A 27,474-nucleotide genomic window follows, 5' to 3' on the forward strand; every position below is an offset into this window, starting at 1 on the left:
AGGATACTGCAGACTGAAGTGTGAGCTCTGAAGTGCTTAAAGAGCTTTGCAGTTTCACCTGACAAATCTCATTGACCTCAATCTGAGGCTGGTTAAGGATCCTAATCTACTCACTTTCAATTATGCATGCATGCATGTACAGTATGAGTGTGTGTGTGAGCACTGCACTGCGTTTCCCTCCTTTTCACTTCTGTTTGGAAAAGTGCGCTGAGAATAAACTTTATTATTATCACTTTAGCTTTATCATGGTCTTGCGTGTAGGCAACATTGTTTAAGTAGAGATGGGACACTCATTTTTTAATCTGGCGTGGTATCATGTGAAATCAGACAATCTAACATCCGTTGGTACCAACCTTGTCAGCATGACAAGATCAAAATCACTATATATACCAGTATGCAAAATGTTATACTACCTGTGAATATAATCCACTTAATCATACTTCCACATGTATTTTGTATCTACTCTGTGTGAAGACCTTATAATTTGAAGAACAAAGGCAGTCACATGTGTCCCGGGCTGAAAAAATGCCATCCAATGAATGATTGGAGACAAGTCAAATCAAACACTGATTGAAGAAATTACTGCAAGATATTGAATCATAAGATCAAATCATAAGTGAATATATAGGCCTAATATTTTCTCCTCATTTATTCATTCAATCATGTGGCTTACTTTAATCATATATTGGTCAAATTGTGTGCAGAACTGAAAAGGTGTAAAGAATACATGGCTGTAAATCAGGGGTGTCCAAACTTTTTTGAATGGAGGCTAGATAAAACAACGTGATTCTCGCATTACATGGGTTTAAAAAAAAAGTGAGACAAATGCAGCCATTTCTATCTTTTAATGAAGTATTACAACATGATGCCTGTCTACAAACTGTACAGTAGTCCTATCATTGTGAGGTGAAGGGTAAAGGTGGGAAGTGATCTTGCTTGATTAACCATTATTGTGTAAAGGGCCACATATGGTATATTTTGAAAGTCAAACCGAGGGCCGATTAAAATTGGTCTGCGGACCAGACATTGGACATGCCTGCTGTAAACTCTCAGTTTTCCAGTCATACCCAATGTATGTTATTCCAAGACTGTTTATAGACCCCAGTATTCAGAACTATTTAAATATGCCATTTCAAAAAATGACAATGATCCCTTTTTCCCTCGCCAAAATATAAGGTAACTTTGGAGCATAATTTGGCCCACTTTCTGACAACATAGCATAACATGGTTGGTACCGATGGATGCTTTAGGTTGTCACTGTAGCTTTAAAATTCAGCCCACAGCAGGTTTTATTTGCTAACATAAGTCTGCCTCACTCCTCACCATCAGCTCTGCCTGTCATACCTGCTGCTTCTTTACTTTTGTTTTTGGACAGACATTTGGTCACCACCTCTCTTCTTCTTTCATTGTATTATTCTTTCTGTACCCTGGCTTTTAATTATAGGAGCCCCTGAATTTTGGTGAGGCATTCTGACTGAGCTCATCAGGCTGCAGTCTGCCTCACATATTTACATTAGCAGCACTTGTGATTTCTGCACATGGCGACCTGACCCCTCTCTGTTAGATGGGCCGAACCATTTCACAATACCTCCCAATTTAATGTTATATATTTAATGCCATTTTTCTGCAGTGTATCCTACATCTACCTGGATATCTAGGTACATTTTGATGATAATACTTTTAAATTTTATTTACAGCAACACTTTCAATGCAGGACCATTACTTGCAATGGTTTTTAGAGTGGTATTGCTACTTTTACTTAAGTAAAGAACGTGTATACCTCCTTCACCGCTGCAGATCAGTAACACAAGAAGCGCACCCTGCAGATGACTGTATGTGCTCACCAAGTGCAAACAGAACAGAACCTCTGTTATTATAAAATATAGAGCTTTAATTTATTAGTCAGCAACATTGATGAGGAAGAAAAGATAGTAATTTTTTTACAAGTCATTACAATAACATCAACTGTGCATTATATCATACATTACTTTACCTCAGTGACCCAGAGCAAAGTCTGCCAAACGGAGAAAATAAAATAGATGCACGTTTGAAATATATGCAAATATCTGAGACCAGAAGAGGAAAAGAATAGAGACCAAGAGACATAGATAGATAGATAGATAGATAGATAGATAGATAGATAGATAGATAGATAGATAGATAGAGACTGAGAGAGAGGATTTAAAATCACAATCTGACCTTTCTGTACTTTCAGCATCTTCCTTGCACTGACAGTATTTCCATATTCCCACGACAAGAAAGACATTCACTGACATCCACAGCAACGTAGCATTTTAGACAAATACCATATACATTACACTGTACATGCCATGCACAATGAAAAGCCACCTTCTGAAGATTTTGGTACATTTTTCTCTTCAGGTGTGGTGGTGATCAGCTTGTTAGTGGTTGTACTTGTGACATTTTTTTTTTTTTTTTTTTTTTAACTGTATGGAAGTTTTATATGACGTCTGTGGCACCACATTGGACTGGCTAAAGTAGCTGTGAAACCTCTGTGGTTATAGCTGAAACAGAAAATACAGAACCAATTCCCGAGCATTGCAATCAGCACATTTGTCGCTGTGATCTAATGGAAGTGTAGACCGATTATATGATTGATGTCCCCTTAGTAAAACTGGCAGGAATGCAAACTTTGGATTCATTGAGAGCTAAAAAAACCCCCAGCTTGTATGAATATGCTGCATGTGCCACAGATGCATGTGAAGTATTTACTGTTTTATCTAGATTACCAAATTTGGCAACAGAAGGTGCTTTGTCTCTAATATATATATATATATATTTTTTTTATCACAAACTGTCACAAACTCACATATAGCTGCCTGCTGGAATTTCTTATCTCATGAGAGAAAAGAGAAGGCAATGTTATATTTTCAGCTTTTGTGTCGTTAAAGGACCCTTTCCCCCCGAAAAACAGCTTATCACAAAGATCACGTCTGTTAAGGATACAACATTGAGATGTGATATTCACATATAAACAAAAACAAACACTTGGCAGCAACTGATTTTGGAAGAATTTGTGTGGGTGATGCAACATCATTACTTGAGGCCAGGCTGGACCACAAACAAAGGAGAGACCTGCCATTAACATGTGACCGTGTGACCATGACATGTCACAGGTGCAGTCTGTGGGCATTTCTTTCATCCTCGCGTGTCCCAAGAAATGCGATCGTGATCCTGTCAACAGCTTGTATCTTACAGTAAGAAAAAAAAACTGTCCGATAAACAGTAGAGAGTTCTGGTGAAGAAGTTTTGGGAAGTTCGAGAGTCTCGACTTCCAGCTTAGACACTGAATACTGCCAGCAGTCAAGTGATCCAACATGGTCGCCTGTAACAGTTTCTGAATACGTGTTCATCATCGGTCCTCGTCCATGTGTGGATACTCCCAAAGTCCTGGGTTATTGTTGCTGTTTCTCAAAAACACCAAACATAAAGATATTCTCAACATAATAACACATTGTAATAAACAATAACACTAACAATATTATAATAACAACAATATTTGCACAAATTTACCTATTCACAAAAAAAAAAACAAAAAAAAACATGTTTTCTAGATAGGTACAAAGAATTACTTTTTACAACCTACAATAAATATTGTGTATTTTTTCCAACAGTTACATAGAAACTGTTTGATGCTGTTGCTTTGGGTTGCAGTATCTGTCTTGTCCGCTCTGATAATTTCATCTTTCTACCTGGAGTCATTCCCCTTCAATGGAGGGTTGCAGTGTTTAGGAGGTGGTGTGAAAAGGTAGACTGGGGGGAGTACGATGAAGTGTGTAACCAGCTCCTCATGTCTCAGCTGGAGTTGTTTGCTCATCATGATGCCGGCGGTTGCGAGGCTTCTTCTGTTCTTTCAGCTCCTTCAGGCTTTTGGCTTTGTTGTCTCCCAGGCCGCTGTCTCCGAGCTGCCAGTAATCCTGGCAGTACTGGTTGATCAGGCCCATCTCCGGCTGGCTTAGGATGGTCAGCAGGTCTTTATACTGACCGGCGCTGGGAGTCCAGGCGCTGGACTGCAGAGGAGGGAGGGCGGGGCTGCCGGTTTCCACCAACACGTTGTTGACCGTGCGACTGGAAAGGACCACAAGCTGCAGTTTGACGAGCGTGTGTTTGAAGTTTTTCTCTGTGGATGTGCACTGGTAGATGCCGCTGTCGGAGGACTGCAGTGAGCGGATCAGGAGACCCTGTTCTGTTTTTAGGATGCGGCCCTCTGAGCGAATCTGGAGGGAAACACAGTCAGGGGACAATCAAAAACTCTGATTCTGGAGATGTTAGACATAAAATTTTAACACACTTGGGTTGGGCCGTTGCAAAAATGATCGAACCAGTTTGGTATTTAGCCAAACACCAGATGGGACCGGTTTACGCAGCTTTAACACAAGGTGTCACACTTGACTCAGCAGTTGCTCCAGAGTGGAACATAATGACAGCATCCCCTTAACAGGAAATGATCGTCAGACTATCGCATTACATCATGTAGAATTGGAGCTCTCTGTCCACATTGAATCCATTAAATATGCACCTTTGTAATGTCATGTAAACAAACCACATAAATACCAGCTGTGTGCAGGAGGTCATACTGAAGATTTTAAACAGAAAACATACACTGCACAAAAATATAAACGCACCACTTTTGTTTTTGCTCCCATTTTTCATGAGCTGAACTCAGAGATCTAAAACATTTTCTATCCACACTAAAGACCATTTCCTCACAAATATTGTTCACAAATCTGTCTAAATCTGTGTTAGTGAGCACTTCTCCTTTGCCGAGATAATCCATCCCACCTCACAGGTGTGGCATATCAAGATGCTGATTAGACAGCATGAATATTGCACAGGTGTGCCTTAGGCTGGCTACAATAAAAGGCCACTCTGAAATGTGCAGTTTTGCTTTATGGGGGGGGGTTCAGAAAACCAGTCAGTATCTGGTGTGACCACCATTTGCCTCACACAGTGCAACGCATCTCCTTCACATAGAGTTGAAAAGGTTGTTGATTGTGGCCTGTGGAATGTTGGTCCACTCCTCTTCAATGGCTGCGCGCAGTTGCTGGATATTGGCAGGAACTGGAACATGCTGTCGTATACGCCGATCCAGAGCATCCCAAACATGCTCAATGGGTGACATGTCCGGTGAGTATGCTGACCATGCAAGAACTGGGATGTTTTCAGCTTCCAGGAATTGTGTACAGATCCTTGCAACATGGGGCCGTGCATTATCATGCTGCAACATGAGGTGATGGTCGTGGATGAATGGCACAACAATGGGCCTCAGGATCTCGTCACGATATCTCTGTACATTCAAAATGCCATCAATAAAATGCACCTGTGTTCGTTGTCCATAACATACGCCTGCCCATACCATAACCCCACCGCCACCATGGGCCACTCAATCCACAGCGTTGACATCAGCAAACCGCCCCCCCACACGACGCCTCACATGCTGTCTGCCATCTGCCCTGAACAGTGAAAACTGGGATTCATCCATGAAGAGAACACCTCTCCAACGTGCCAGACGCCATGGAATGTGAGCATTTGCCCACTCAAGTTGGTTACGACAACGAACTGCAGTGAGGTCGAGACCCCGATGAGGACGACGAGCATGCAGATGAGCTTCCCTGAGACGGTTTCTGACAGTTTGTGCAGAAATTCTTTGGTTATGCAAACCGATTGTTGCAGCAGCTGTCCGGGTGGCTGGTCTCAGATGATCTTGGAGGTGAACATGCTGGATGTGGAGGTCCTGGGCTGGTGTGGTTACACGTGGTCTGTGGTTGTGAGGCCGGTTGGATGTACTGCCAAACTGTCTGAAACGCCTTTGGAGATGGCTTATGGTAGAGAAATGAACATTCAATTCACAGGCAACAGCTCTGGTGGACATTCCTGCAATCAGCATGCCAATTGCACGCTCCCTCAAAACTTGCGACATCTGTGGCATTGTGCGGTGTGATAAAACTGCACATTTCAGAGTGGCCTTTTATTGTGGCCAGCCTAAGGCACACCTGTGCAATATTCATGCTGTCTAATCAGCATCTTGATATGCCACACCTGTGAGGTGGGATGGATTATCTCGGCAAAGGAGAAGTGCTCACTAACACAGATTTAGACAGATTTGTGAACAATATTTGTGAGGAAATGGTCTTTAGTGTGGATAGAAAATTTTTTAGATCTTTGAGTTCAGCTCATGAAAAATGGGAGCAAAAACAAAAGTGGTGCGTTTATATTTTTGTTCAGTGTATATTCTATATCGTGATATTTACAACAGCAAGTAGATTGTCGTATGTGATGGTAATTTACCAGAAACTTTCAGCTCCCTGGCGATCTCCCTCCAGGCAGCTGCCAAATTATTTTGGGTTTATAGTGAAATAAAATTCTCAAATCAGCTGCAGCAATTTCAAAGTGAGCGACAGGAATAAATAGAAGCAGGGCATCAGACAAAAGTTCAGCTCCAAACAGTGCACTGTGTCACTCATGGCCAGTTAGGACACCTCTTTTGTCAGCTTCAAAACCAAAATGTCGCCATATTGGCATTTAGTTTTCCTGAGAAACTAACTCTGCCTTGTTTTGTCTTGGCCCCCTCCAAAAAACACATGAGTATTCAAACACCACATTCACTGCTCTACTGAAATTTGGTGTCCTTCATGTTGCCTTGCTCGGTTCACAGCCTGTCAGACACTAGTGGCTCCAGTAGTCCGTTTATAAACAAAAATAATATCCTGTTAATCACACTGTCACATTGCTTATCAATAATGACTATGATTACTAAGGCAATATGAGTTGGATTTAGGGGCTGTGACACCATCAGCACAGGTTGCTGATGTAGGCCATTTTATTCAATTTGCCAGAATATGTTACAATGACAAAGGCCGGTTCAGCTGGTTTACATAAAATTTAATTTAAGCTCACGTCTAAAACACTACATGTAACTCAAGACACAGACATCAGATATCTTCCATGGACATGATTATAAAGACAGCTTCAAACGACTGTGGAAACAACTGTAACTACATAACAATGAAGGCTTTGCTCACCTCTTTTCTCCTGTCGCTGTTTTCCTTCTGCAGGTGCCACTTCAGAGACACATGAGGAGACCTGGCCTGGCACTCCAGGAACGTAGTGCTGCCCTCCACCCCGTACTGCACAGTCTCCAGAGTATTCTTATTGGCTATAAAATAGTACGTAGAATAGATTTGATGTATTATTCTTGAGGAAATGTACACAGTATATGAAACAGATAGATGGATAGGTAGAGTGCACTGATAAGAAATAAAGTAGAGTAACCATCCAAAGGCACAATGATGATAAAAACACATGTTTCTATTTCCATTTTAGTTTTATTTTTGTTTACAAAGTTGGCCTGATACTCACTGTTAGAGTTGTAACCTCTGCACTGGCGAATCGGGTTGCCATACTTTACATCCTGCCGACGGCTCCGTCTAGAGGGGTCAGATCAACAATCCAAAATAAAAAGCTTAACTTCAACATATTTTGAAAATATTATGAGCTTAAGTCAAAAAAGAAAATGTTCTGAACACATAAACAAGCACTGTACCCACTGCCTGTGTATACTATCTTAATCCTCACCTCTTCTGTGAGGATGAATATCTGGAGCAGGATTTGCCGTCCCAGGCGCAGTACGGGTCTCTGGCCAGGCAGCAGTCAGCGCAGACCTCCCCGTACACATCACAGCGATGCAGAGCCAGGTGGGTCACCCCCAAGACTGATCCCACATACAGTTGTTGCTATTAAAGAAAGAGAGGTGAAGATCATAAAATCATCAGATAAAAAGATTTTGGATACCACTTCATTATACAAAGTCACAGTCATACTTGTTGTGCTACACTTTACTTATTTAACCATTGGGTGTAAGCCACATCACAGTAACGTACCCGTTTTGATGAAATCTTCATGGTGGTAATCGGTGTGGGAACCTGCAGTGGCACATTAATAACAGCTTTAACTGAGCACACAAGGGATATTTACTGTTTTATTTATTGTCTCAAATAACAAACACAACGTATATTAACACTGTTGAGAGGACACATAGAGAAGAAGTAAACAGAGTAAGATCAGAAGACCGACCTTGAAGACCTCCACTTCCTCTAAGACCAGCTCCTCTGTCTGCAAGTCGTCTCTTGGCAGGACAATCACTTTCTGGACCGTCCCCCGATCTGCAAAACACAAGAGAGAAAGAAGTTTAAGTCCTGTTGACATTTTGATCCATGGACCTGTGACCTCAGCTGTACATGTCATCCATCCACTTCATAGACATTCTGCCAAAATGTTCCTTTAAATACCTGTTTTCTTAGTGTGGAACATAATATATGGTATTATTTGTCAGCCTGCTGGCACTAAGGTTGATCTCAGTTAACTCAATTGGAAACAAAGAACTTCATCAACACATTCCCCTCTCTTTCTTAATTCCTTTAATGCTATGCATGATTGTTGTTATATACATTGTTTGTAGATATGTATGTGTGTATATATGTGTCAAGTTTTATATGTACGATACAATATTACTGTGAGACCATAAAGAAGTTATTAAAAAAACAGAAAACTGCTTTTAAATTATTTATGATTAGGAGGCAAGGCAGCTCCTCTACTTGTATGCGAACTTGGCGGACAGCGCCAAGGCTGGAGGACTTGACACTGAACTTCAAAGTGATGACTGGATTATCAGATAATGTCAGTGAGGGCCCTCGAGCACTGACCTGTGCCCAGGAAGAGCACCTCGTAGCTCCCGTCTGCGGCTGTCACCTGGTCCACTGCAATTGTAGTGAACTCATAGTCCACGTTGGTTCTGACCACCAGGGGGCGCTTGTGTACTGGGTATACAGCATTGTACATGGTGGGGTGGTTTCTCATGAAGTTGATCACCTCGTCTGGGTAATCCTTTGTGGATTTCATGTTGGGGGTGAAAGTGCCTCCAGGACACTGTTGACAAAAAAAGATAGTGTCAAACCTGTTATTTCCTTTAGCGGTAAAAACATGTTCTTATATCAAGGATGACAGACAGTTTTGTTTGTAATGGGAGGAGGCGTGTATTCATGGTTCTGTTATTGTTTACAACTCACAGTGCCAGGTCGTGGGTAGGGGATCTTCCCAGTGTACGCCACCCACTGGTAGTTGGGCCCCTCCTTGTGGGCAAAAGGTCCGTTGAAGACCATACGGATGTCGGCCATGGAGTAGACGCACACAGCCGAGCCTTTAAACACAGCTCTGGAGGGGGGCAGGAGAAAAAAGGGTGAACACACAGAGACAACAGCCAGAGGATCCAGATAGACTCACTCCCTGAGATAATTACTACGGGTGCTCTCTGTGGCTGGTAGAATCTACTTCCTTCCCACGTACTCAGCCGGCCTCTTACAGGAACGCACTGAAACATTATGACGCACAAACACACTCTCAAACCGACTCAACTAGAGTCAAGCTGTCTGACACACTGACATACAAAACACCCACGTACTGCAGAGAATCGCCAGAGCTCAGGCTCTCGCTGCTGCGTGGTGGGTGTACTATGTTTGTAACTCCTGTCATGGGCCTCTATCATTAGCGCCGCGTGTGTTTTTATCAGCTGGGCTTAAACGTGCCTGATGCCTGAGGAGAGGATGGAAACAATAACAGTATTTGTTTCTCAAATACATTAATCAAGACATGTTTATTATGACTCGGAGCGTGCCTCTTCCCGCTTGCGCGCAGTCGGAATCTCAATTTACATGTCAGGTTGGTACCCTTGAATTTTAATGCTGTGTGCAGAATGACAACTCGTTATCAAACCTGACCTATGAGGAACTATAGGCTCAGTGAGTGTCTCAGAAGAGTGTGACTCCCTCTGGGCTCTGGATTCACAGCCTGTTTTGTCTTTGTAGCCTGAATCTGACAGGCCATACGCAACACAGCATTTCAATATCAGAGAGAGAGCTGACACCTTCAGGCTGACTGAACATGAAGAAAAACTGCAGGAGGAAAACCAAAATACACCTTCCCTCCTAACTGCATGAAAGTTAGAGAGTTTGAGAGAGCTGTCAGTCACTCACCCTGAGACTGAGAAGACTCCGTAGATGACAGGGTTCTTGGTGTCTTGAGTCGGCTGGATATACACATCCCCTAAAAGATAAAGACATCATTTATAGTAATTAGTCATAAACCATCAGAAAATACATTACAAGTAAAAGCCCTGCATTCAAAATGTCACTTAAAGGAATACTTCACCCCAAAATGACCATTTGTATATTAATTACTCCCTACAGTGTCCTTCTCAGTCAGTTCCGCCACTTGCTACGGTACACAAGTGATGTGTTTTCATGATCTACTTGAATCAGAAACAAGTAAACAAGTCGCAGGCTCAACTATGTCATAAGTGGAGTCTTCATCAGACAGATTAACCCTTTACATGCTTTTTCCCTGCAGTGTTATTGCTGGGACTTTCCCTGAAATTAAGTTTTAAGGTGAGAAACTGGCGGTGCAAATTTCCCTGAATATTGATCCCTGCCCCCGTTTGCACGACTTCATGCAGAGAACGTTTCAGCAACTAAAAGCAAAAGCTGTGTTTTCCAGGACAGGGGTCTGAAGTCTCGTGTATTTTCCCAGTCACAATGTGCAGTGAGGCATTAAAATTTTTAGCCACAAAACATCAATGCTAAGCCACAAATCCCCCTCTTGAGATTACTGTTAAAAACTTTGTTTTCTCACATGCCACCGGTGAACAAAGAATCCAAAAACAGAGGAAATTTTTGATGAACTGAAGTGAGAGTGGTCCATGTTTAACAACAGTAAAAGTATATTAACACATCTGATTACTCTCACACAGCATAATCCAGGTCTCAATTATCCAGTCCTATGCTCAGTACTTCCTATACCCTATATGACGGGAAACTAAACTGAAAGTGAAACTTTTCTACACTCTCTTCAGCGCCAGACTCCATTAACAAAAAATGTAATTTTACCTCACTGAACACTGGAGCTGCTTGTCTACCTGTTGTTAAATGTGGGCCCCAATGACTTCAATTCAGTAAGAGTTTTCTCCGGTTTTGTACCCCCAGTTTACTGAAGGCGTGCAAGAAAAACAGTTTTTTTTTTCCAGGAATTCACCGTAACACAAGTGAGTAATTGATATACAAATGGTCCACTGGGGGTAAAGCATTCCTTTAAGTAAAAGTACATAAGTAAAAAATACTAATTTTGCGGAAAAATGCCCTCTGTGAAACATTACCCTATAAGACTTTGTTAGACATCAGTGCAGTTGTAGTTATTTGTAGCTACTCTTAATAACTTCACAGTTAATCTAGTCAAGTGGTTCCCCACCACGGGGTCAGGATAGATAAATCTGAAGGGTCAAGAGATGATTAATGAGCGGCAAAAAATAAAAAACAAAGTTCTTCCTCACAATTGTGCTCATATTTTAGACTTTTTGTCTATTCTTTTTCAGGTGGCACAGTGGTACAGTGGTTAGCACAGCAAGAGGGCTCCTGATTCTAACCCAAGGTGGAGGGTTTGAACCCGGGGTGGGGGAGCCCTTCTGTGCGGAGTTTGCATGTTCTCCCCTTGTTTTCTCCGGGTACCTCGGGTACTCCGGAAAAAAATGGAGACCCTAAATTGCCCATAGGTGTGAATGTGAGCATGAATGGTTGTCTGTCTCTATGTGTCAGCCCTGTGATAGTCTGGCCACCTGTCCAGGGTGTACCCCGCCTCTCGCCCAATGTCAGCTGGGATAGGCTACACCCCCCCCCGCGACCCCTAACACGATAGGTGGTTATGGAAATATTAAATAATTTGACCACTTTAGACCTTGGACAATTATTGAAATTAAACTATTTAGAGTTAGGAGGGAATATAACTTTGTGATACATGTCTAAATCATGTGATGAGCCAAAGCAAAACAGGTTGGGAGCCACTGGTGTAATTGTAACCATACAACTATAACTATACTATTATATTTAACAAGATTTTAATGTGTATTGTGTGTAAAATCTTGATCTGCAAAGCTAAAGCTGTCAAATAAATGCAGTGGAGTAATAAGTACAATATTTCCCTTTGAAATGTGGTGAAGTAGTGACGTAAATGTGGCGCAGTATAAATATAAGTAAATATTATCAGTTACATAGCACCACTGATGAAAAAATGCAGCCATTCTGTAGAAGCACAATAAATGTCATGATAAATGGTCCGACAAAGAACGCTAGGTGCGTTGAGTAAATATTAGTGTCTGTGTCTTAATGTATCAAATCATCCCAGTGCTTTATTAGTTCCCAGATTCCACCTGGTTCCAACCCAGCGTAATTGTAACTGTGACATATGGAGACTTCTTACTTCCTAGGAGGGGGAGTTAAGGGAGACTTCCTCATGAATTGCGGTTACCAGAACCTAAATGAGATCCTGAATCCAAACTCTTCCAATGCTGAAACTACACATCCTGAGCCTCAGCGGGGAATATAAATGAAATAGAGATCTCTGGTGAAACATGACTTTAATAGGAGCCATATGCATCCAATGACTGTGGGGGTGACGCAGTTGTGAACCCTGCATATCCTCTTGATGGCTTAATGAGAGAAAAGTGCAAGGAAAAACAATAAGGAAGAAAACTGGAATAAATTTAGAGGAGACGGGTAGAGTAGAATAACACATAGGAACGCACAGGTCCATTTAACACTGTGCATGAATGGGAAACGAAAAAAAATGGCCTTGAAAAGACAAGGACAACATTAGAAATCTTTAGAAAACACCTATTATAATAAAGAGGCATTAAAACCTATCCTCTCTTTTATAATCAGAGATCTTTTTCATTGTCAGCCAGAAGCAAGACATTAATCTGCCACATGTCAGCATGAACTGTCTGCACTAGTGTTGTCATGATACCAAAATCTTTGTTTCGGTACCAATACCAATATGAATTTCGATACTTTCGATACTCTTCGGTACTTTTCCTAAGGAAAAGTCCTTTTGGATACAAACCTTTAGAACAATAAATAGGGTAGGGTTGTAACGGTACCCAAAAAAATCATGGTTCGGTAAGTACCTCGGTACGGACGTCATGGTTTGGTAACTCAAATGTCCCACCAAGTTTGTGTTGTCTCGTGTTGTCTCCCTTTGCGAGGCAGACTTTCTCTTGTCTTTTTTCACATGTGCCAGCTGCGAATGTTGATACAGGTGTTGTCATACACACCAACTGTGCAATCTGTGCTCGAATAGGAACAAGAAAGGCGTTTGTGTGCATAAATGAGTAAAATAAATTAACTAAATTAATGAATTGAATCAATTTCAAAGTACCGGTATTTTCCAAATGCAGTATAGTACCGTTTGGAATACTCTAGTACTGCGGTACTATTTTAGTACCGGTATACCGTGCAACACTAGTCTGCACAGATTTATCCTTCAATTATCACCTGAAGGAATGTGAGAAGCTGCATGTAAAGAACAAAATGTTAAGCCACAGTAACACATGTGGAATTGAGAATGCAATGTAACAACACATGGTTTGACCCTTGTGCTCTTGGCCTTATCAAGTGTGCGAAAATAAACACCAGAAAGCTTGAATTAAACAAAGCCTGTGTAAAAACATCAATTCTGGATCTGCAAAGTTGCAAAATCAAAAAAAATTCTCCTTTGATCAGGAGTTTGAAATCATTTCAGAAAAAGACCTCCTTACATGCCATGGTATGAAAATGTCAGGTAATGGCTGCACACTAAAGCAAAAATTAACTTTTGGCAGACAAAGTAGAAATTCATAACCCATCTGACGCCAGTTCGACAGATCTCCTGGCTGCAGAGCGAGCGCATGTGGAAGAGAAAAGAAATAAATCAGCAGAGAACTAGAACAAGTTGCGTCACTGCAACTTTTGTTTCTGATGTGTCGGATCAGAAAGACTCTTTGAGGCACTCTCAGCGTCACATTAGCAGAGAAACGTCTCTGAGTGCTGTAAGCATAGCAAGAACACAAAGAGACAGGATAAATAAGGGTGTTTTTTTGAAGAGTAAAAACAAGAGAAAGTGTGTGATGCACTCTGTGAAGAGTCACTGGATGGAAGGGAGACTGTCAGATAGTATGTCATTAGCTCCTTGATACGCACTCTAAAGCACGCGCACCTAAAATATGCTGTTGAAATGTCCGCTTAGAATAATTACAGAGGAAATTGAAAAACAAACAAAAAGCAGCAACAGAAAGGACCCACGTCTTCACATACAGTAAAGTGGTTTGGGGACTACAGTGACATAAAAAATAACTCAATAAAAAAACAGTGTTTCGCTCCATAATTACATCTCAGAAAAGGCAATAAAACTTTATCGCCCACACATTCATTCTCGTTTTTGTCTGGCAGACGTTTTCATCTCTCTTGCGTCTGTGTGTCTCTTTCCCCTCCCGTCTTTATACTCCTCCTCTCCCTCGGCACAACACTGAATGCCTTCTCTTCTGTTAGCCTCGCCATCTGAATCTACTTCACTCTCTCCCCCGAGTCCTCGTACAACCACCCTGATGCCTCTGCTGGGCTCCATCAGGACCAGCAGGACTGGAGACAGAATACATTTCTACCAGACTGTCTGTGGTTGTGGGAAGACTGACCACAGAGCTGTGGGATGTTATGCTGCACCTCAGGACTCACAATGACCTCACCGTGAGTGCTCGTCTGCGCTGAGACTACAACTGACCTGCTGTGCTGCGGATAGACGACTAAAAGTGCAGCAACGCTGACGGTGGAGCGCTTTTCTGTCGCTGACACTGAGTCCTCTTAATGCATAACACACATTTGCAACTGGCAAAGCCTCATCACAGCAGGAATGAGAGATGTTACTCTACATTCAGCTCATAGCTGTGCTTGATGTGCTGTGCAGTTACTGGGTGAATTATTCAACACTGTCACAATATGTGGGGAAAACCTGAATGGAAAAAAAGCAATATGACTGAGAGAGAAATGAAATGTATGTTGCTGACTATCAGCTGTCTCTATGGTGTGTTCAAGTGCAACCTAAACACATGAAATCCTACAGGTCACATGATGCATTTCATTACGTTAATTCTTTGATAATTAAAGTAAAAAAAGAACAGGATCAATTTCTTCACTTCATTTAAGATGCATTTTGAGACACTTGGCTGACATTTAGTGCCACGAAACATTTTGATAGATGACACAAACTTCTATCTGCATTATGGATGGGATGATATACATTTTGTCAGGAACACTCTCATCATAGCTTTAACCATTTATTGCGACAAATACAGTTATGCTTGGAGCTGATGGCTCCACTCTTAAGAGTCTCCCTGGATCAGCCTAGCAGAATGCCAAACCAAAACAGGGAGGGCAATGCAGAAAACCCCCCTAGGTGTACAAGAGTGGCCCCAAGCAAGACATAAAATACCTTTTTGACCTTTACGCCATGTTAGGACTTTGAATTAGAAAGGTGGAGGCTGGCGTGATGGAGGTAAAGTTTTGCCAGCGGCGGCAGCCGTGGTGTGTAGCAGCATTAGTGTAGCAGATCAGTGACTAGGAAGCCATATTTTAATGGCCTGCCTTGTTGTGAGAATGGGCTGTGATTGGTGTGTGACTGATAAGGAGCAATGATCCAATCAGTCCATGTCCTGCATGAAGTAACGCGAAGCTTCATTTATCACAGATCACAATAAAAAATAAAGTTGATCGTGATGAATTTCAGTTATCAGAATAATCATGAATATTCTAATCACTGTAAATATCAGTAAGAAAAAACAGACTCACAATGTTTCCATTTTTTAGATTCATTTATCCTGTATTCATGCAAGGGGAGCATATGCTTATGAGAGATGTGTGTCCAGTCTGTGATGCAAGACAAATGTTTGTTTCCTAACGAAATGTAAGGTAAAGTGATTCCACTATGTTTTAGTGCCATTTTTAGAGTTTTAAGATACTTTGAAGACTATAAGGACAATAATCTATATTAATTGTGAATCACAATTATTTGGCCAAGATAATCATGACATAGAATTTTCATATCATGCCATGCCTTATTTGCATTACATTGTAGTTCTTTCAAATTAATTTCTTCTTTACATGGCATGAAATGTACTCTGTGGCATTAAGGCCCAGACACACCAAACCAACAGCAAAACACTAGTGGAGATGAAAGCTGACTGTTGTGTCATCTCACGTTGCCTGTGTCTCGGACTATTTGTGAAGCTAAAAATGTTGCACTGCACACACCGCAAACACCACAGCCAAAAGCTAGTACGTATGTTCTACGCCTGCATGGGAGGAAGGAAGGATCCTTAAATGGCTGAATTTCAAAGACGCTACATCATCGAATCCTTTCAAAGGACCGTTCCAGTGTCAGGGATCTTTCGAAATTCTACTGAGGACTGAGTCTTTCCTTCAGAGAATATTCAAGGATGCATGCGTGTATCCTCAGCGGACATGAAGTACCCACAATTCATTGCATACGATTTGCCATAATTGACCCGAAGGACCCGTCTTACCAAGGAGGCATCTTTGACTTTGAGAAGCACCATCTGTCTCATTCAAAAAGGGAAACCGGAAGACTGATAGGACAAACTCAAGATGCTAGTTAGCCAGTTATCACATTAACAACACACGAATCATTTCAGCTAAAAAGCTCAATAATGGCTACAAACATAATCTTACTGTATATAACTAGTATGTTTCAATCTCACTCCCGCTTGACTTTCGCAATCGATTTGCTTTTGTCACTTCCTTTCTCCTCTCATGCACTGAGCTGAACAGCCAATCAGAGGATGTCATTCACTGCTATGCCATCTCTGACGCAAAGTCAACTTGCTGAATCAGCTGCAAAAAGCTGACAAGGGCTGAATAGTGCCAACAATGCAGGACACACCGGAAAAACTATGGCGACAGACTCTCACCAACGACCTGGCATTGACCAACGGCCAACCGTCAGCTCAGTGAGTCAGGGCGCTTAAAGATGACTGTTGCCTGTCAATGATGTCACACAGAAGGCTCCACAGAAGGTAGCCTGTGCTTCAAAGAAGACTTGAAACTTGATTGTGCATTATCAATTTGAGTTTAACTTGAGTCCATCTTGTCAGCTGGATTCAGGAAATGTGACATGGCTCAAATTAAATTAAAGCTTGCACTTGAATCCACAATGAATTGTAAAGTGTTGGAGTGTTTTATTTCCAGTGAGATCACTGTTTTCTACTAAAATTGAGCAAAAACAAGTGGAAAGTAGTGAAAGATTTGCTGCTCATACCACCAGTCATTATAATTTCAAGGATACTACAAATCCCTCGTTAATCCTGTCAGTCATGTGAATGACGGACAGGCCGGGATGATCCACAGGAGGTCGGCCTGATCCCAGCTGCTCATTACTTTGATTACTCTGTATGCGTGTGTGTAGTTGCTTTTCTATCTCTTTTTCTTTAAGTACAAATTCTCTGCAAAACATGTTGATGGTGCTCGAAAGCAGAAGGATCACCGTCTTACAGTAAGGGTGTTACCTTTCAGGATGTGGCCTACAGGAGCCATGTTCAAAGGAATAGACATGTCAGGCTTAACATGTATGAGTCAGTGATACTTTAATCTAAAGCTGCAGCTTCCCTGGGATTCTTCCCAGCGTTGCTGCACATACACAGACACATGCTGCTGTAAACGCTGGTGTGTCGAGTATGTGTCCCTCCAGTGCAGTGAGCTGTTGGCTCACACACTGCGGCAAAATCTGAGTAGACGCTAATGCTGAAGGCCTGAAAACTGTACATCATGTTGAAAGTATGCAAAGCAAATGGGGGGCAAAATGTGAAGAGAACCCTGAAAATGAGAAAGTTGTTGACACTGAATCTGTCAGCGAGAGGTCCATCTGGAGACCCTTGTTTTGAGTTGTAGTTACACGGTCACGTAACAATTCTCACTTTTCCATCTGCCATGTATTCATTACGTGCTTCACACCAGCTCTAAGCAGATGCAATATATGTTCCCTGAGTTGTGGAATATGATCTGTAAAAAGTATTCAAGATGTTTAGTTTGGTTTAAGATCAAGAACACTGACTAAATGATAACAGGTGCTGGACACAGGACACACCTGGTGGTGAGGGGACAGGGCGTATTAATGTCAAGAGATGAAAGAAAGCGATGGAGGGAGAATCTTAAACAGGGAAATAATAATAATTCAAACTCACTTAGTTCATCAAAGTGTGTCTCGATGCCGTCAGCTCCAGGTACCGAGCAGATGAGCCGAGCTTTCAGGAACGTGCTCCACTTGTTGACCAGACAGCAGTGTCCACCGTCATCGTTCTGTAGGGAAAAGACAGTAGTCATCCAGCCACCTCTACGGAAAGAGTCTGACCAACGTCTGACTAACAGCTGTTTGAAACAGCCGTCCAAACTAACTGCACCGACTCTGTTGTTATTGGGCCTGTATGAATAAAGATCAGCTCTGTGCTTCAGCTTGGCCCATCTGCACAGGAAGTCAGCCAACTTTCTACTGCTGAGGTACAGATTCAAAGCCTTGGGGGAATGATTCATGGGCTGGAACTCAACACGTTTTTATAGAGTCCAAATGATTTGCAGGGCTGGAGGACGTACATTTATTGTCTGTCTGTACCTACTGTAACACAGAATAGGGAAGAATCCTGTTTTAAAGGTTTCGTGTGGTCTTTGTATAAAAGGATAACATGTTTTCATATATTCCAAAAACAGACAGATATGTTTTACAGTGTTTTTATTAGCCCTCATAGTGGCATGGCTCCAAGGATGGTGATGTCGGTCAGCTGGTCCACTGCTTTGGTCCAGACTGAAATATCTCAACGACTATTGGATGCTGTCTGCAGACATTCATGGCAACCAGAGGATGAACTCTACTGAATTAAATGATCCTTGACTTTTCTCCTACTGCCACTGGCAGGTTGAATCTTGTGGTACAGAGTTAAAGGTACATTCAGAGTATTAATAAAGCAGATACACAGATACAGTGGAGTAACAACATCCTGAGCAGAGGATGAAGTCACACAACCTCTCTGTGCTGTAATCTGAGCTTCTCTGTGGTTTGTTGTGGTAAACCGGATCAATTACGTGTGCATGCTAATGCTAGTGAGTCCCTGGGTGTATCCCACTGGCTAGCTCACCAGCCGCCGGTCACCACTGATATTGGGACAGCGTTGTCCTTTGGTTCCCCCCGATTAACACTGTTAGCTCTGTTAGCGCTGTTGTTGATGTTTAACCCTGTTTATGGAGTTAGCCTCATTACTGCTAGCTGCTGGCTCAGCCACCTCCAAATTCACAACCCTGTCAAAACAACTCATGTGTTCTGAATTTGGCATGAAGCCCCTCTAAATATCTTGACAGCTGTCTGATGGATTGCCATGAAATTCACTAAAGTTCCCTCAAGGATAAATTTAAATGACTTCGGTGATTCTCTAGCGCCAACAGCAGTTCAGAACTTTTGGCTTTGTCAGTGAAATATTGCAATATCTACTTGATGGATTGGCAACAAATTTTGCACAGATATTCACGGTTTATTCACAGAGTTGGGACCAAGTCATTGTTTTGCAAGACACAAGCGTCTTAAATCTTGGCACCCAAGTCCAAAGTAATGAACTTTGAGCTTCTTGTTCTAAACAAGTACAAATGTAATGCCCTTTTTAAAACAGAGTAAAAGTATAATTAATTTACAAAAATCATGAATGCTTTTTAAAATGTATATTCATTTGTATTTATTTACACATTTTTTGGAAGTTGTTGCATCTCTGTCTGTAATTTTTGACCCACATGTTTGCATAGTTTTGTATGTGAACAAAAATATTTTTGGTGTCATTTTTTCCAACTGGCCCTCAGTAATGTAACATTAGTTCTCTCCTGCAACTTCACTGGAGGCTGTCGGTTTGGTTAAAAAAACAGTCAGACTGGGGAAGTGTAGACTTGCTGGGAATGAATAGGGTTAATGTTGACTGAGGAAATGAAGGGAAATTAATTAAATTGTGGCACACTTTTTAAATAACCTATCTTATTTTCTTAATATTTGGGGTTGGGGGAGGTATCAAGAATTTTCAAGTCAAAAGGCTCAAGTCTAAGTGAATTCACGAGTTATTGGTGTCAAAGTCCAAGTTGATTTGTCATTATTGATTTTGTCGAGTCTAAATTAATCAAATTTGAAACTTAGGTCTGACTCTGACCCTGACAACAACAGCAATAAAAAGAAAAATCCATAGGAGAGGTAGAGAGGGAAACAGTCCACTGAAGTACACTGAATTTAGTGGTTGTAGCCAGTTTTGAAAAGGTGTGTTTTGAGGGTTTTCTTGAAGGGTGAGGGGGAGTCTCTGATGTCTTTAGGGAGTGAGTTCAAGAGGGTGGGAGCAGCACTTGAGTCCACACCTGTGGTTATTAAAATAGATTCCACAAATATGATGGACTTAGTGTTAATTGAAAATATTGGCATGCTCACGCGCAAAAGATTCATGCTCTCATATTGTCACAGAGAGACAAAGCCCCTCCCCTTCCGTTGGACCACCGTGGGACTTAATTTCGGAAAAAATACGTACGATAATCCCATTTGAATTATGCTGTGAATTACACATATGATGTTTGTCAATTTAAAATCTAAGTTTGCAGGTTAAGAAAGTTGCAGTTTGTTGTAAAACTGTCAAAGTATAAGACTGTGAAAATGTACTTAGAAAGACTATACAAGTGAAGTGATGTCCTAACTTTCTCTCCCACTGAAGCTACAATGCCTGTGTGTTCTATACAGGGATGCGCTCACACAAGCAATGGTCTTGCTTGTTCTTTTCTTCACTGCTGCAGGAGTTAGGGTTAGGCTTAGGGTTAGGGTAACGAGTCACGGCATATAACACCTCCAACAGTTTTGCCAAGATAGCGGCCATGATGGTGTTGGTGACGTATATTGTGCGAGTCGAGAGATATATTTCAAACTAAATAGTACTCTGACAAACCTATGACAAACTGTGACTTTCTTGAGCTGCAAAATCAAGTTTTGGATTCACAGACATTAGTGTAATTCATTGCACAATTCAAATGGGATCAACAAATTATTTGTCTCTTGCCACTGATTACTGTACTGTACATATTTTTGCAGAAATAAGGTCCCATGGGGGATATGGGAAGAGGAGGGACTTCGCCTCTCTATTGTGAGCATGCTGACACCGCTGTGCCTAAGTACAACCTCACAGAGCCACAAAACAAAAACCCTCATAGAGCCACGAGCATAGCTGTAGACTGTTATTCAATATATATCTAATAAATCACGTTCTTTAGGGATGCATCTTGCAAACACAAGAGTGTCTTGAGAGACATTTTTCTAAAGTCCAGATGGTTGAAACATTTTGGACGCTGTGTCATTATCTGTCCGTCTTCAGTGAAAAACAACACTGCAGGCCGCAGCACATAGCTGAGGCACACTTACATAGCTGCGTAAACACAGCTCTGGCTTTGTATGGATGTATATGCATGTATACAGATGTGGACTAAAGTAAACTCTGCCGCTCAAACATTTCGTGCGGAGGAACAAAAATAGAGACACTTTCCAAACTTAGCTGCTGAGGCAAACGGCAAAGATTTAGTTTTCTGACTGGTAATTGGTGTGCGTTACTGTTCCATGCTCAGCAATTACTGATGATCATGGGGAAGTTTTTTATGGGCCTCTGAGAGACTAAGAGACAGGCAGCAGACTATAACTAACCATTACAGAGACATAAAAACCCTTCAGTTGAGATGATCAACATGAGGTTTGCTGAGTGGTGTGATAACTCACCAGGCAGATCCGCCCTATCCTGGACTGGGTCATGGGACTCTGGCCCATCTCAGAGGCTTTTTCGCGGAAGAAGAAGTAGAGCTTGTCATCATTCTTTTCAGCACTGTCTGGGATGAGGTGTGCGTGGACGAATGTGGGATCTGTGGGAAGAAAAAGAAGAGACGGAGAAAAATAAATCAGACCTGTCGTGATGTGACGATCCCCAGCTGAGCCTTTGGTGTGAATATAACATTAGAAGTGTTAAACAACTGAAGTATTTAAAGCGGTGCATATCAACCTCAGGCTTTATCCTGTTTTAATCATCATGTAAAAGGATGGTTTTATATTTTCAAGTCTGTTTGAAAACAATGCTCACATGCTCAGATGTACACAGGTTCAGAGATCCCTTCTTTACATGCTTCACTTTAAATTACGGGGGACAAAATCCACTCCCTTGTTTACTCTGAAGCTCAGTTAAAGCTAATATAAGGCTTCAGCAGTCTGTGTCAGACACATGAGATGAATATCCTCCAAAGTGACAGTCTTTATAGTTCAAATTCCCTCTTTGTGTTTTCTCGCTGAGCCTCAGTGCAGGGGCAGAAAAGGACATTTTTCAGTAAAAAGAATACATTTGTATGTTTAACCTGGCTAACTCAGACTCAGATGTTAGTTTTAACTGAACTGTAATATGCATTTTTACACAGAATTAGGGGTATTACACTCCATCACTTACATTGATTATAGCAAGGAAAAACTTTTTCAGTGACTGCTGCTTTCAGACAGACTTGAAAAAAATGTGAACCTATCCTTTAAAGCTGTGGTTCTCAACCTTTTTTGTGTCAAGGTCCCCTAAATGTGATACACATCAGATTACAGACCCCAAATTGATCATTGATCATCATTTGACAGGATTTTGGTTGTTAAATAAGATTAAGACCAGATTTCTACATTCGACAAATGTAGTTGAGGAGATAACCGTGAAGGGAGTGAAACGTGATTATTCTTATGACTGCTATTCATAATGGGCTCAGTTCTACAGTAAAGTAAATAGTGAATGAATCCCCATTTTTCTGAGGACCCCCTGGAACTCCCTCAAGGACCCCCGGTTGAGAACCACTGCGTTTTTTGTTTTTTTTTGTGTGTGTGTGTGTGTGTGTGTGTGTGTGTGTGTGTGTTTTTTTTTAAAGATTTTTGGCTTTTTGTCTTTATTAGAGAGGACAGCCCAAGCGTGGAAGGGGCCGGGAGAGGGAGGATGACATGCAGCAAAGGGCCGCAGGCTGGAATCGAGCCCACAGCCGCTGCGGCAATGACACTGCTTTTGTACATGGGACGTTGACTCCACCCCAGAACTATGGCTTTAAAGGTATATTATGCAGGAATTAACAGTCACTGTTTGTAAGCACGCCAGCAAAAGTAAGTGAAAGCCAACCCCTGATTCACTCATGTTTTGGAACAAGCTCTGTCTGCTTGGCGTTTGGCCTTGCTATATGTGTGTTTTTTAAGCACTGCGTCCCTGATTTTCATAGTGTCTTCTTGGATGCGTGCTGCTTACAGTCTGGCACGTTTCTATCTTTTTATAAAGTCCTGACCTCACCTGCATGCTGTGCCCAGGAATGTCCTGAACACAGCATAAAAGAGTTGAGAGTCTCTGCAGATAAATACACTGTTGCACACTTCTTGTGGGTCATAAGTGACAAGTGAGAGGGATTACATTTGAAAAAGACTATTTTTTTAGGAAAATTCTGCACAGTATACCTTTAACTTTCCATGACAGCAGTCGATCGTGAAGAAAAATATTTTGAGATGGGTTACACAGTCGGAAACTTGGAGTCATATCCACAGAAACAAGTGAGGTCTTAAGTCTTGTTTCATAGCGCAGTCTAGCCTCTCAGGGCCAAACACCTTCACTAACTTGATGACAGAACACATCGCAGTATGTATGACCGAAGTCTGCGAGGGCTCACAGAGAAACTGGATGAGGTAGAGGTCTTTTGAGAGTAATTACTGCTAACCTAAATAATCGCAGCCTGTAGCCCAGAATAGCACTCTGACTGTCCTAAACCCACGCCTTTATTTCTTCCTAGTGACAATGCTCAATATGGCATCACAGCGTGCTCCCACTGGCTGACTTACTGGGTCACCGCTGGGTGCCCCTCCCCACTGTGACTGACCAGGGTCCCAAATGAGGACAGACAAAACCAGGAGGAAGGGGGGTAACCAGGAGCCATGTAATTGGGGGAGGGGGAATATCCGAGGGATTCCACATGGCTGATTAGCAGGACTCAGGTGTCCCGATTCAGCGTACCACTACCAGGGGACTGTTGTCAGGGCAACAGGGTCAGAGGAAAATCTGGGAGCCAGCAACGCTGGGGGAGGCCGTGATTGATTTGGCAACATCAACCCAAAGCTCCCGACCAGCATTTATATCGCTGTGACAATCACGGTTCATTAGAGAGCGGAGGCTACTCTGACTCATTATTGACATCCAGTAATTTCCCACTGCTACTACACTACTGACCTTGTGGTCAGGCTCTGCAGGCATGCAGTCAACAATTAGCGTAGTGCATTTTATGCTCCGAGTCAAATGATCGTGTGGTCATGTGTAGCAGGCTGGAAAGATCAACAATCTCATTCCTAGATGACACAGCTCCAGGAACAGAAGATACGCAGAACGCTGTTTAAGCTACATATGGGAAGTTGCGTGAAACAGTGCAGCAGTGTACCTCAGGAGCTGAGGAATAAATTAAAAACAGTCTGGAAAGAGATGAGTGAGAGAAATAATGCTGGCTGCAGAACAAGCCGTGAGTCGAGACATTACCGTTTAACCATCTGGAGTTGTACTGATCCGTCCTCATGGCTGTCTGCTTCCCCAGCGTACGGAAGATAGCAGAGTCTGTTCCCATGAAATCGATGTAGACTCCTGCGTACAGCTCTCCATCTGTCAGTCACAGAGAAAGAAGGAAGGGTGTTGCAGAGGTGAAGTCATGACCAATGAAATTCTTTAGGATACAGTAAAGAACACGTTGTCTTCCACCACGTCTGATTGAAACTTCATACATAGCTGCGTCATCTAGGGTTCATCAAAATCAGAATAGTGGCATGTACAGCACCTGTGGCCATTCACATTCATCAGTGTTTACTCTCCATGATGATTATAATGTCTTTGTAATTTTCAAAAACCACAGCACAGCGCCAAAATACATCATTCTTAAAAAATGTCATCAAGCCCGGTCTAGTCGTGTCAGAAGTGTCACATCTGGGTTGAAAACACTGACCTCACAATCACATCGCAATCATACTTACATCACACTCATTAGGCCAATCAGTGAGATTCAAAAACACAGATGGATTTACACGATTTCATCAAAGTCATTTTCCATACATGAGAAAGGTAAACCCTTGTGACGGGCAAAATGGAACCACTCCTTGTAGTGTTCGCGTCGTACCGGGTCAGCCTATCAAACGTGTAGTGCTCATGAATCCCTGACTTTTCCCACTCGCCCACTCTCTGCTATCTCAGGGCACTGCTCACACTGCCTGCTGCAGTGAGTGAATGAGAAGCGATTAAATCAGACTGGAGTCAAGACCTCCATCAGCAAAGGCCAATGGTGCATTTATGTGCTCCTCAGATGGTCGTTCTTCCTACTTGTGTGTTCATGAGTTTTAAATTTTAACGTGGAAAAAAATGGATGCTACAAATACAATGTGCTAAATTGTATTGCTTAGAGCATTAAATAGCAAATTGGTAAAAAAGAGCAAAGGAAACAGATCAGGTAAGCCATAATCTCATTTTTTGAGATTATTTCGACACCACCTGAATGCAGCACCAGGTTGTGGTGGTAACTTTTATGTCTGCTACTTGCCTCTCAAAGAACGACAGTTTATTGGTCAGTGACATATCTGTAACATCACGTACCTAAAAGTGGGAAGCTGAATCAATACATTTAAATAAATATTTTATCTTTATCAATGTAAACCTATAAAATTCAACTGCTAATGCATTTAAGAGAAGCCTTATGGGGCAGGCAGTCGAACATGCATGTACTATAATCGTACCCTTCGAAACCTCAAGGGTTCGAAATGTTCAATGCATTTACATGTCTCAACTTGAAAGAACTGTCACTGCAACAATAATCAGTGCACCCAACATGAGTAAAACTCGGACTGGCTACTGTCTATTTACTGTAGTTTTATTTTAAGGTCCTGGGTGGTAAGAAAAGTAGTAAGCGTAACGCCTAAACCATGGGAATTCCAGATTCCTCCATGTGGTATGTCTCTGCCCTGCCAGCTATGCAAGACAACCTGTAGCTGATTTTCTTGGTGTTACAGTTTTGCCCAGATCAGCTGGAATGGAGCTGACTCTCTCTTTGTCTCTCACACACTCACATGCGTGTGCACGCAGGGCACAGGAGGTCACTGATCAGCAGCCATGTCTGACCACCTGTAAGCTGCTGACAACAAAAGACCACCCACCGACACGGAAGCACACACAGCCATCAGTCTGACGAAACAAGTGAACGTATTGATAAAACTGTAACTGTACTTGAGCTGGGACGATTAGCACAAAATGCCAAACATTTTATGGTTGCAGCTTCCCAAATGTGAGGATTTGCGGATTTCCTCTGTCTCATATGATCGTAAAGTAGCTGTATGTGGGCTCTTGGACTGTTGAGCAAACTAAACGAGGGATTCAAAAACCTTGCCTCTGGCTCAGAAAATGTTACAGGGCAATTTATTTTTATGTCATATAGAAAATTATTATGATTATTAGCAACAATATCGGGCAGACTGAAGTGGAAACAGACAACTTTTCAACTTGAACATTACCAAGTGGTATTACTGTTAGTGCTGCTGTCACAAAGACAACCGGATCATACTCAGTTTTCCTCGGAGCCTAGCAACTACCACACTTTACATAGTTATTTTAGTTGTTTCATTATCCGCCAGCTGGGGATAACTGGGGATGGCTCCCCGGGAAAAAACTAAAAACTCTGTCAACTTCCTGTTTTGGTTGAGCAATGGTTGATGCACTTCCTTTGTGCCAAAAATCAAGCCTTTATTTTCCCCGGAGATCGCACCCGGTGATAGACAGAATTGCTGAGTGAATGTGAGGCTCATAGTGAACCAATCTAGCCACCAGTGGTCCATTTATTCTGTAACTATTACACTGTGAAATCAACATTTACTTCATAATTATAAATCAAAGCAAAAAAAACCTGGTGTATTTCCACTTTAATTGATAAAGAAATTAGTTGCAACCCCAAACTGTACATTGCTGCAATCTGATGCACAGTAAGAAAATGTTAAATCATCACCCATAATCAGAGAAGCTTTTTTATCTTAAAGGGGCAGATACTATCACAACCAACTGAGATTTTCTTTAAATACATGCTATCAAAAACTGAAGAAATAATGTAGAGTTTCACAGAGTTCATGTGGTTACAAACAATCCTTTGGAGGCATGCACGGACTAAAACCAAAGACATATTGCAGAACTTCTTTGTTTTCCACAGATCGCTATTTAAAGCTGCCTGTACACGTAGGAAGGGAAAAAAGAAAAACAAGCAGAGACTTACTGATCAAAGAGGAGACGCTGTTCAGTTTGGGGTCATAAGGACATTTTCCTTTCCCAGAATCCACTTTACCAGGTTCAAGTCGGAAAATGTATTCCTGTAACGGGAAAGAATTAGGAAAAGCATGTTTAATGATAATTTCCCTGTTTTCCGTTCTCATTTAATAAAAGATTTATTGTGTTTACGGAAAAACTTCTTGTGTGGGCGGAAG

At 41.8% G+C, this 27,474-nt stretch overlaps 1 protein-coding gene across 3 annotated transcripts in view; it reads right to left on the bottom strand.

Annotated features, from left to right (window-relative positions):
* Window positions 1-1,890: 1,890 nt before the first annotated feature.
* sema3fa (sema domain, immunoglobulin domain (Ig), short basic domain, secreted, (semaphorin) 3Fa) overlaps window positions 1,891-27,474 on the bottom strand; it is a 70,997-nt gene continuing 45,413 nt past the window's right edge. For all 3 annotated transcript variants that reach the window (XM_049580296.1, XM_049580305.1, XM_049580288.1), the window contains exons 7-19: window positions 27,267-27,360; window positions 24,509-24,628; window positions 21,712-21,851; window positions 18,128-18,242; window positions 10,050-10,119; window positions 9,087-9,231; window positions 8,724-8,946; window positions 8,095-8,183; window positions 7,902-7,943; window positions 7,597-7,754; window positions 7,381-7,448; window positions 7,044-7,177; window positions 1,891-4,238 (exon numbers count right to left, since the gene is read on the bottom strand). In XM_049580296.1, coding sequence (XP_049436253.1) covers window positions 3,810-4,238; window positions 7,044-7,177; window positions 7,381-7,448; window positions 7,597-7,754; window positions 7,902-7,943; window positions 8,095-8,183; window positions 8,724-8,946; window positions 9,087-9,231; window positions 10,050-10,119; window positions 18,128-18,242; window positions 21,712-21,851; window positions 24,509-24,628; window positions 27,267-27,360 — 1,827 coding nt within the window. In that variant the 3' untranslated portion in view covers window positions 1,891-3,809. The remainder of the gene's footprint in view (window positions 4,239-7,043; window positions 7,178-7,380; window positions 7,449-7,596; window positions 7,755-7,901; window positions 7,944-8,094; window positions 8,184-8,723; window positions 8,947-9,086; window positions 9,232-10,049; window positions 10,120-18,127; window positions 18,243-21,711; window positions 21,852-24,508; window positions 24,629-27,266; window positions 27,361-27,474) is intronic.

This window comes from Epinephelus fuscoguttatus, linkage group LG1 (assembly GCF_011397635.1).
Source record: "Epinephelus fuscoguttatus linkage group LG1, E.fuscoguttatus.final_Chr_v1".
Lineage (NCBI taxonomy): Eukaryota > Metazoa > Chordata > Actinopteri > Perciformes > Serranidae > Epinephelus > Epinephelus fuscoguttatus.